Consider the following 11,706-nt stretch of genomic DNA (forward strand, 5'->3'; position numbering starts at 1 on the left):
TCAGGTAACTGAGAGAAAGATACAAGGATGTCGACCTTGAGGGAGCAAGGAAGCACACTAGACAAATCTGGCAAAAACTAGTGGATGACAGAAGATTTTTGCAGCGATGCCTCAAATGTGATTATTAAACACGAGATATCTTTTATTTTAAGATATTTTAAAGGATATTTTACAGTTTAAAATGACGTCAGTGCAGTGATGTCAAATAAACTTCACTAGGAATTTAATAATTCTTAATAACTATAAATAAAAGGCCAAAATATACATTTCTAAATTACCCAAGCATTTTTTTCTGAATTGTTCTGTAAAAAAAAAATACTAACAATATTGGCACATATTGGACAACATATACACCAATACTGATATATTTAGTCAGTTTCCCCTCAGGGGTCAATAAAGTATTTCTGATTGTGATTGCACAAGGCCAATATCAGCCGATAAAATCCACCAACCGATTTATCAGTCGGGCTCTTGTCTATATTGCTGCTGATGATTAATGAGTGATATTAAGGCTTATAGCAAAGAAGAAACAGGTGTGCCATGACAAGAAATACAGAGAAACCTTGTAGATAAGCTTGCAACAGCTGCAAAAAATGATTATATCTTTACAATATGCACCTTTTGCAGCATTTTTAGGCCTGTACAGACAAAAAAAAAAAAAAAAAAAAACACTAAGAAGGCTTAAATAGCCACACATTTGTTTGAATATTTATGAGGCACATGACGGCAGCTTCCCTACCTATTATTTTATAATTTACTTTTAATTTGCCTTTTTTGGAACCCTGATTTTCCACTTTTTGGTGTGCAGTTCACAATCAGCCATATACTGGACATAACAGTTCTTTCTACATAGACACCAGTATTGCTCTTACAGCAAATATCAGCTTTTCCACATGTCTGCTGATACATCGGTCCATCGCCTACCTTAATCATCTCTAACCTAATGTCCAAACTTGACCATCTGGTTTGGTGGGCCAATTATGGCACATCTCAGTCGAGCAGTGGAAAAAAAAAACAATACAGAGAGGCAGAGTGAGGGATGAATGTGGAGAGGATGGTGCAGCTGGCAGAGGCTCGGCAGATCCGCTGAACCTCTGATGCAGCGATGTGATGGGAACGTAATGGATGGCGTTTCTCGGTGTTCAGGCGGTGCCGTGTCTGTCAGCTGGATTTGCACAGTGCCATGCACCGTTGTCCTGAGGTGGAAACTTCACACAGAGATTCACCCACCCAAGTCAGACTGAATGTGCTGTTTGGAAAGCTGGAAAGCTAGCCCATGAATCACTCTGGGTAAAGTGTCACAGTTACACATTTATCATAGAGTTACATAAATATTTAGTTTTAAAGTCAGTTTTTCAGTTCCCACTGCCATGCAATCTTCTCTCACTCTTGTAGATTTTTCACATTCATCCGCCTCCGTGGTTAAACATCCCACACACTCAGCTGGGTGCAGTTTGTTAATTACTTAACACAAGGAAAATGCTATTACAAAGGCCCACTCTTCCTGCTCTGACATTGTAACTGCACAGAAAAAAAAAACACAACCCCCTACTTGTGTCTTTCATATGATGTGGCCTGACAGTTCTCCACCCTTCAATAACCAAGTGAGGCATGCAAACCAAATATGGCATAATGGGGATTCACCAGTCAGCGGTTTAAGAGTGGTTTTCACACTTACAGTGCAGGCCTTCTCAGAGGTATTTCAGCTGTCACTAACAGCAGGGTGTGTGTCTTTGTGTGTATGTTTGTCCATCCATCTGTCTGTCCCGAAGGCATAACAGTAAAAGCTTCATTGGTGCCAGTTGTTTCCAGTAACATGATCTACTGTAGACAAGTCAGATGTTTTAGTGGCTCTGTTTATTTTCATCTGCCTCCAATTGTGCATCTATGGAGCCCCTGCTGGTTGTTTTAAAAAAAAATATTGAATCAAGCCAAATTCATGTGTTCATTTTTTATGTTCATCATTTATCCGCTTTTCTCGCTTATTGAATGGTGAAGTAAACAAGCAGCATGTGCTTATGAGTCATATGGAGACTCCATGGGTTGTTCATTTTCACACATTTCACACTCTTTGCTGCTTTGATCTTTATTGATTCCAGTGGGGGCATTTTAGGCCAGAGTCCGACAATGAATAGTCTTGGCAGTCACACCACTCTCTATTCAAGTGAGACATTAAAATCTGTAGTTTTTATTCCCCTACATATGAACCTGAAGCTGTAGTCTAACTGTTGCCTCTCTTTGGTACAGGTGCGAGGAGCCTCTCCTGCTCATCCTCTTCCTCATCTAACCATCCCTCATGTTCCAATGAGAAACCCTCTTTCCAGTAATGCCATCAGTCAGTCAGTGTGCCCTAACCCTAAAACCAACAAACTGAACTAAGTGAAAAAACACACCCAGTTGGCAGCCCCTGCCTTAAACCCATAGCTGATGTAATCCATCGTCGTGTCCCCATGCCTGTCCTTGTCATCGCTGGCTGCACCAGCCTGCCTCTCCCTGGGAGCCTGGGGAGCTCTCTGCCACTGCCTAGCCCCCATTCCTCTCCTCCTCCTCCTCTTCTCCTCTCTGCCCCTTCTCCTCCCTCTATGTGAGTATTATACATGACAACAAGCATGTGGAACCAGTGTCTGTGGCACAAGCATGGGACTGGGAATGCTGGGCATGTGGTGGATTAACAGTGTGTGGGTGTTTGTGTGCCGTCGTGTTTGTAGGTTTCACCAGTAATTTCTCTTTTATGCATAATAACATCCGTTTATGTGCAGATGTTATTATGCAAAATCATAGCTGCATTAGCATAGACTTGATCAGTGAGTCACCCGTGTATTGTTTTCCACACTTTGCTATACACAGTGCTTGCTTTTCTTCGCCTTCTTCTCTTAAACCTTTCCAAGAATATAGAGAGACTTCTTTTACAATTAATCGTCAGTCATTCACTCAGTTTGTGTGTAGGATGTTTGTGTTAAGTGTGTGTGTGTCCACGTCTTATTAAAATTATTAAGTGGATTGTCTTTCTTCATGTTTAGGGCTTCAGAAACTTCAATATACCACTGTGTTTGACCAGTAGCCATTTGAACAACAGTGTAAGGAAAAAAATTAAAGGTTTGACTTTACATTGGAATTAAAAATAAAGAGGACAGTCAGTCTCACAACTTTGAATCATCTACATGACAACAAATAGAGTAGGAAAAGAAGCAGGGTTAAAAATGATGAAAGACATCACAATTTAAATTGTATTAGGGCTGGACGATATGGATAAAATCAAATATCACAATATTGTTGACCCAATACCTTGATATCGATATTGTGATGATATTGTAGGAATGACTATTGACGCTTTCGTAAGATTTTTATGTACAAGAGATTTTTAATAAACAGCCATCAGTAATGTGGATATGATGACCAAACAGGTAGAGGCAATTAATAGAACAGCTACAACAGCTCCCTTTACTCTAGCCTTTAAAACCAGCAAAAGACAACAATTATGCCGTATGAGAATATTACAATTCAAAATCCCAGATGATATCGAGTCTTTTATCACGAAATTTATATGATATTGAGATATGACCCAGCACTAAATAATATCAATTTACGATTAAAAAGATGGGCAGAATCCCCTTAAATCTGTCAGTGGCACACCCAGATAGGAAAAACATAAGGAGGTAGGATTTTCTCCAAATATCCCACCAGAAAAGACCCAGAACACCAAAGGGATATTTGTTCACTGAAACAGAAAACAGAACAAAGGTATTCATCAAAGCATGTTTTCTTTGGGGTACACACAAAAGCTGTAAAAGAGATTTTTTTTTTTTTTTTGGAAGCTCATAAAAGTCGCATGGGAGAAGCAAATACTCGTTTCAAATTTTCAAGGTCCTTTTTCAAAATGATGATGTCCAAAGTTTGGGCTGGTGCTCCTATTGATGTGGCCTTTGACAATTCACAAGAGAACCATAACTCAGCTAGAGAATGAAAAGCTCGTATATTGAAAACAAAAAGTTTGGAATACCATGCTGTATGTATGGGAAGAAATGTATGGGAAGCTGTATTATTTCTGTTGGCAAAGGAAAGCACATTCACATAAATCAGACTGGAAGTGACACTAATAGATAAATAAAGGGCACAAGAACAAGATGAGCAGGAACTGACTACATGGTCTATATGGTATACATGGTTGTTGGAGCCTTGGGCTAGACACAAACAAACGTTTATGGAGCATAATAAAACTATTATATAAAAGAGAATGAATGTAGAGAAATGACAGAAGTAGTAGGAAAAAGAATCAAAACAAAACAGAGGATCAAAAGTGTAGTGAGGATGAGGGTTAAATGGGGTTCTAGGACAAAAATTCATAAAACCAACTTACAGTATGATTTGTTGCACTCATCCCACACCCTTAGTATGTAGAGCAAATGTGAAATCCCTCTCGATTCTAGTTTCCTTAAAAATCATTTGAGCTCTTGGTGCTCATTGTGTGATTGTTTTGGCATGGACAAATCCACTGTTTGCTCGTATGACGTGGAATACAAACACCTTATTAAAGTTGTACAGGTGTAATGAGTCATCTCAGCATTAGATCAGGTCCTGTGTATTTGTAAGTGTGGTCTGTCATACCTGCATTTGCGATTTCTGTGTTCTGTTAATTAATGGGATCAGTTTTGAGTCTTCACCAACTGAGAAGATGTTTGTAAGTTTGAATAACAGCAGAGAGAGAATTACATGGCTTCACAAGGGTTACAGATTCATCTCTTGCCGCCCGATCAATAACGAACCATTCGGGGTCACTGGCACCACTTCCAACTGTTTGATTTTCAAGACTGGAAGCCGGACATGCTGTGGCTGAACTCCTGAAGTGTGAGATGGATAATGATGCACATTTTTTACAGAAACTGTCAGTAAACAACGAGAGCTCCGCTGCAGAGGGAAAAACTGCAGGAACTGGGCTTGTTGTTGATTGTCTGTGTTGTAGTGTTGTACCACTTGGTAGAATGAAGCAAGATTAGTGTGCGATGGACTTTGTCAGTGTGCTCCACCACTTGATTGGTGCAGGATGTGATGCTCTTCTTGTGGTTAGATAGAGGAGTGACAGAGAGAGACTAATGACCTGCTACAAACTGTCAAAGTGTGAGATGAATGAAACGGTGGTCAGGAAGTTGTACAGTCTGCGGCAGTAAATCACCTTTCTCCCAGTCAGAGAGAGTAATGGCTCAGCTTCAGGGTTAGGGAATCAGGGATGTCACTACACTGTGTTTGTTTGACTCCCTGTTAAAGAGAAATTCCTCTGAATTTCAAAGTGCAAACGCTTCAGGCCAGCGGCATTTCAGTGAACATTTATCACTGTCTGCTATAACCAGAATACGTCTCCCTGTAACCTTTGATGCCACACTGTCCTCAACCCTCCAGATAATGATTTGGAAAACATGTAAAAGGTCAGTTTGTTCGTATCTAGAAATAATACATTGTATGAGGGGTGCAGTATTAATGAAATTTTATTCTCAAGTATGACTTTGGCTTCCGACGATTATGAAAACATGATAATCGAGCTCAAATGTGCCGCATTCAGTTTCATAATGATGCTCCGGTTTTGGCTTGTGCTGTAAATCCAGTGCGATTCCTTTGCAGTGGTGAGCTTTTGCACATAAAAGCCCAAATTCCCTCTCAGGGTACATGTTCCCAGGATCAGGCATTTCCACATTTTGCGTTCATTGTGTATGGAAGCAGCTGCGCAATGCTTTCCGATTGTGTTGTATTGTTTTTGTTGGATTGTGTATTTGACGCAAGGTATCACCCTGCTTCCCAGATGTGGATGCTTGAACGATGGCCGTATCCACTGCTGATAATTTACAGTTGCTCTCTCCTACAACCATGCAAACACTTCCTAGCTGCACCTGAGTGGAAGAGCACTTCACTAGTGGGCTGTCCTCCCCCGGGTTTCCAAACTGGACCGACAAGGCAGTTCTTCTGGAAACTTTTTTTTTTACTACAAAAATAGTTCACCGAAATGTGTTTCTGAAAAATAAAGTATGCATTTCCTGAATGGTTCTTCATTGTATATCAATGGTTAGTGTAAAAGTTTTGCAGGATGCCCCTAATTTGCATAAAATAGCCTCGACCTCAAGTTTATGCAAATGAGGAGACATCAATGTCTGTGGCCTCATACCAACAGCCAGGCTGTGGCATGAAGTTGTACTTTGTATTCAGCATTTTTTGGGCTGTCAACACTGAGAATATTGATTGAACTGTCCAAGATCATAGAAATAAGATATGAATGATTAAATCAAGTGAGTGGCACTGACCTTTAAATCAATCCCTCTTTGCTTTCATTTGTTATACAGCTCTGCCTGGCCGAACTCAGGCAGCGGGAGTAAAGATGTGGTGAGAGATGGAAATACGGGCAGAGATTAGGTATTGGGATGAACAGACCGGCAGAGAGGTGAACGAGAATCTGGGCAGTAAGAGCGCAGCAGAGATATATGACAGGCCAGCTGAATGAGGCCAGAGGGAGACGAGCAGACAGGAGAGGCAGAGAGAGATGGGGTAATAAAGGAAGCGAGAGAGAAAAATGGCAAGAAAAGCAGGAAGATGGAGGTAGGGCAGTGAGGTAGAGCGATGTTTCAATACCGAGGAGTGCTGAGTCAAACTTACTGTATGTTAATGAGACTGCAAAGGAGAAAGGCATTCGTCCACACAGTGAAACACAACTTTTTTTTTTAGCTTGATCCAGCTGCAAATTCATCTTAGTAACAACACCAGACTGAGAAGTTGGCATCACATGCATTCAGGAATGACAGCACAAGAGACCACAGCAGAATCACTTTTTTAATTATACTGTATATTAGAGCTGAACAGTTAATTGAAATATTATCAAAATCGCAGGGGCTGCAGTTTTTTTGATGAGGGTCAAATGTGGGACAGAATGTTATAATTATTATAAATGAAGCATTGTGGTGCTGCAGAGATGCCCTGGTTTAAAAACCTATGTTTCCAGACATAAGAATCCATGATTGTTTGAAATATATCACCATCATTTTAATAGTTTATTCAATAAAAATGATGCAAAAATTAGCATTCCCACTAATATTGCGAATTTCCTTCGGGATGAATAAAGTATCTATCTATCTATCTAGTCATATCACGGTCGCAATGTCTGTCAAATACTTGCAATATGATTTCCTTTCTTATATTACTGATGCTCCCCTTAAGATATTTATTAAACCCCTATAAAGCCCCTAAAGATAATCTCTGTTTATCAGTATAACATATTTTGATTTTTTTTCCATGAAAAACATCCCTCAGAGGCTTAAATATAACTCTAAACCTTGCCATCATTAAAAATATGCAGATCTAAGAATAAGCACATAGTTCCCACCGATCCCCGCGCCTGCCTGCACACTGACTTGTAACCAGAGCTCTGTTCATACAGCCAGGAAGTACTGTCCCATGAAAGTCGTTTTTTGAAAAGAAAACACGACCAGCAGTCCAGCACCAGCATTGGGATGATCCTAATGATATGCAAAGCTGCTTGTGGGATTTGTGACGTACCAAATCTGGCTGCCCGGGGTATGCCGGAATCTCACACCTCCACCTTCAGTAGAGGATTGTGAAACACAAGAAAAACATAAGAAAAACCCATTTTTTTTAATGGTGGGGGACTTTAAGCCCTAATCTTTATCTATAGAGGCTACAGAAAACCTGCCACTCCTGGGAATGTTAATGTGTGAATTAAACAAATGCTTGTGACGACACAAAATGGCAGCGTCTACAAACGCAAGCTGTGACAATGAGCACTGGTTAGGGTTAGTAAGAGAAACTCTTGGTAATTATTCCTGGGGAAAATTGGCCTCTCTGCACTGTAGCACTCTTCATCATTAAAAGAAGTCTGTACTTGCTGTTGTCCACATCAGCCTCCTACAGAGGCACACTAAATATACCAGCGAGTTACTGCCCATAAGTTCATTACTGAAACCAGGATCCAGCCACAGACCAGATTTCACAAGGGAACTGAGTTAGCAGGCACCAGTGTACAGTAAATGGGAGGAGTCAGGGAGGGACCTGTGCTTGTTAGTGGGTTGGTGTCAGGGCTTGTTTTCCAAGAGAAACTCTGTGATTATGTGTGTGAATATGTGTGTGTGCGCGTTGGTGCCTGTCATGGTTTTGCTATGGCACAATCAGAGAGACTGCAGCGCGGCTATTTATAGTTTCTTTGTGTGTTCGGTGTGATCAGCGCTTGAAGGGGAAGCCTGCAGCTTTCTCTCCTCTCTCCCTTTCTTCCCACTCTCCTTTCTCTTTCTGTCCCTCTTCTCTGTCGCTGTTTGGAAGCTGTGTGGTGCAGATAAGTAAGGCAACCATAAAAAGCGAGAAACAGATCCACAGTCCCATCTAGTAACAGCTCACGTCACTGCATGCGGGGTTTAATGAATGCGATTGTTACAAGAAATCTGACTTGGGGTTTATCCTCACTCTGAGATCCTGCAGTTTGGAGAGAAAGCCTCACACCCTCGCATAAATAACCCCACCACACAGTGAGGGTAGCATTCACCACACAGATTACTTTAAATTTAGTTGACTTGTTCTTCTAATTTCAAGAAGAAAAGTCACTGGGAGGAACGGAAGTCAAAATCATTATGCTGAACTAGGGCTGGGCAATAGTTCAGTATTGTTGTTTTTATCATCATGTTGTAGAATCATATCATGATGATATGGAGATTTTGGGATATTGAGACAGTTCTGCACTAAACTGGAGCTAGCAAGCAGATTTATTTTTAATAACTAATGTGGCCGTGACACATTTTAAGGATTGTTTGATATTATTTGAAAATTCGAAAGTATTGTCTGACATCACACTAAATCCTGATGATTATCATGATAGTGATTTCAACCACATCGCCTAACACAATGCTGAACTGAATTTCAATAACCAAAATATTGCAACAGGTGTTAATACATCAGCAGTCCTCTATATGTTAACAAAAAGGGATATGTTATCAAACTCTGCTTAGCAGTTTTCCTGTTCTCTCACTGGCAGGTGCAAACAGACGATCCCTAAGCTGGACCCTCCTCCACCGTCCATGAACCGCAAACGCTCCAGTAGGACCTTGTCTCCAGGGTCAGAGGTCACAGCTGTGCCCCTGGTTGGAGAGATCAACAGCAACGGCGTGGCTCCCAGCCGCAGCAGCAGCCTCTCCTTCCCAGACATCACCCCCTGCTCCCTTTCATCCGCTGATTTCCACTCGCTCAGCAACGGAGAGAGCAGCTCCTGTTCAGCCAGTGAGGACTCAGGCGTCCGCTCTGAGACCAAGTCCCTGCTGTCCCCCCTGCGTGACGACGAGGACCCATTTGGGGACCGTGGGACATTTCTAACAGCATCCAGCGGTTGCGACAGTCCACTGGAAGACGGAAATGAAATGGTTCCCCCCTCTTCGGCGTTATTTCCGCCCATGCCCCCTGCACTTGCAACACATGCGGACAGCTATGAGCACACACTACCCTTCTCCTCCGCTATTAATGATACCTGCCTTCACATCAGTTTTTCTGAGGATGAGCTGCTGGAGAGCAGCCAGGAGGACCCGGCTGTCCCACAGCGGAGCTAGGAGAACGGACAGGATGGGTATCTGGAAACCTCTCACTATGTTCTTCAGTCACCTTATAATGCAATACTTAATTTCAGAGCCCACTTTTAGGGCATTTTTTTGTTACATAGTAGCTGCTCATCTCACCTCGGCTATGCTCACTTTTAGTACCAGCTGCTTTTCAGGACTTTGTTTTCAATTGCACATAGTACCCCCTCATGGGTGGTTGACTGTGGGCGTGTGGATCAGTTTTTCCTCCATTCTCTACCAAAGCCCCACTAGAGTGTTTTATTTAAAAAAAAAAAAAAAATCAACTAGACCAACTCAAAATTGGCTGCTTCACATGAATAATGGTGTAAAATAATGTTTTACATGGATAGATTATCAATTATGATACAAGTTTCACAAGTGCTTTTTGCATTTCCTGGTTCTATGCAGCAACCATTCAGGCTTTGCTGTTCAAATTCTCTCTGACCAATCGATAGTCTGCAGCGTTTCACATCACATGTCAGTATCTGCTCAGCTCGCTTGGAAGCTCAGCGGAGGTGGTTGCAAAAATAGCATCTGGTACCAGATACTATCCCAAACATTTGCCTAATGGAAAACCAAAAAAAAGTGGGTAGAGCCGAGGCGAGTAGAGTAGATACCATGTAATGGAAAAGGGCCCTTACGTGTGCATTGGCCTTGATATCAGGACTTACTTCGCTCGCTCATGACACAATGCAGACATAACATATATCAATTACTGGAAAATAATCTATTGTATAAATTATTAGGCAATGGACAGATTTAGTATTTTTATAGAGAGAGTAATGATCAGATTTCCATTTTAGGGATTAGAATGTTAAGCAGAATACATGTAGCATCTCTTGCACTGTTAAAGTCATACCTTAGAACTCAAAGCCAACAAGGTAACACATTTTATTTTTGCTAGTAGTCAATATTAAAACATTATTTTGTATGATGCTTTGCTGTGATACACACTATTGTGAGAAAAAAAAAAAAAAAAAAGATTCTGCCAGCATCCAGATTTCACAGAGTTACATGTGACTATCATGTAAATGTTGCTTCAGTGTGACACTGTGGTCCCTGTCGGGCTGAGACGCTGTGGTGCTGGGAAGAGCCTCGTCCTTTTGCAGAACACCTGAGCGGCTGACAAGCAGAAAGAAAGGAACCAGAAAGTCAGAGAACGGAAAAAGAGAGGAGAGAAGTGTGAATATCTAGCTGTGTTTGTGTCGATGCACATCCGTGGGTGTGTGTGTGTGTTGTGATATGAACAGGGTTGAGTGGGTTTCAGAATGTTTTTGTGTTACTTTCGGCATCTGGGTTTTTCTCGGCCACGCCGGCCTCGAAGTAGAGCTGGAAAAATTGTTTTCTAGAGCAGAAGGCATTTTGTACTTTCCAATGGGGATTGTACCACACGTAGCATGAAGATTTCCAAATTGAATGGAAGCTATTTTACTGCTAAGAGACAGCACAGAAAGAGGATGAGCCTTAAAAAAATAGAGAGAATAAACAGATGGCTATGAAAGTTTTTGATTGCACCTGTCTGAATGCCGAGTCTATTCACAGATTCTCCATTTAAAAAAAAAAAAATCCTCAGCCTGAATGGAAAAATAATTGGAGAATCACAGGCGCCCTAGGAGAAAAGACAAATTTGCTGATGGGTTTTTCTCTTTTGTGCCTCTCACTTTTGTGAAGTCCTGAATAGCAGCGAATCCTCTTGAGTTCGAGCTCTCAGGGTTAATCAAGTTACTGCTGCGTGCGAGACTTGCATTACAAATATGTTGTATTTTACAGGGAGAAGAGAAGGCTAAACTTTGGTTTTTAACTTCCTAACATTCCTAATATCACAACAAAATAATAAGGTCAATCAATTATCCTGGAATGTAGAAAACAGCAAGAGAAAACAACAATGAGTGCAATTTTGAAAATACTGAGTCACCAAATGAACAGAAGTTGCTGCATGTAATCATGAATGCTGATGAAGAGTGGGCGGCACGTGAGCACACTGCTGCGAGCACAGGACAAAGGCTCACAGTGTTATTTGAAGGCTATTTTTAATTACATGCAAGTAGAAGGAGAGTCCTGTTTGGCAATAGGGTTTAATCAGATTAGATGCACTCATGTAACCTACATAGATGTC

At 41.2% G+C, this 11,706-nt stretch overlaps 1 protein-coding gene across 1 annotated transcript in view; it reads left to right on the forward strand.

Moving 5' to 3' along the window:
* LOC115369445 (carboxyl-terminal PDZ ligand of neuronal nitric oxide synthase protein) overlaps positions 1-11,058 on the forward strand; it is a 70,699-nt gene extending 59,641 nt beyond the window's left edge. The window contains exon 11 of the mRNA XM_030066058.1: positions 9,017-11,058. Coding sequence (XP_029921918.1) covers positions 9,017-9,581 — 565 coding nt within the window. The 3' untranslated portion in view covers positions 9,582-11,058. The remainder of the gene's footprint in view (positions 1-9,016) is intronic.
* The last annotated feature ends 648 nt before the right edge of the window (positions 11,059-11,706 follow it).

Source organism: Myripristis murdjan, chromosome 12, assembly GCF_902150065.1.
Source record: "Myripristis murdjan chromosome 12, fMyrMur1.1, whole genome shotgun sequence".
In the NCBI taxonomy this organism is placed as follows: domain Eukaryota; kingdom Metazoa; phylum Chordata; class Actinopteri; order Holocentriformes; family Holocentridae; genus Myripristis; species Myripristis murdjan.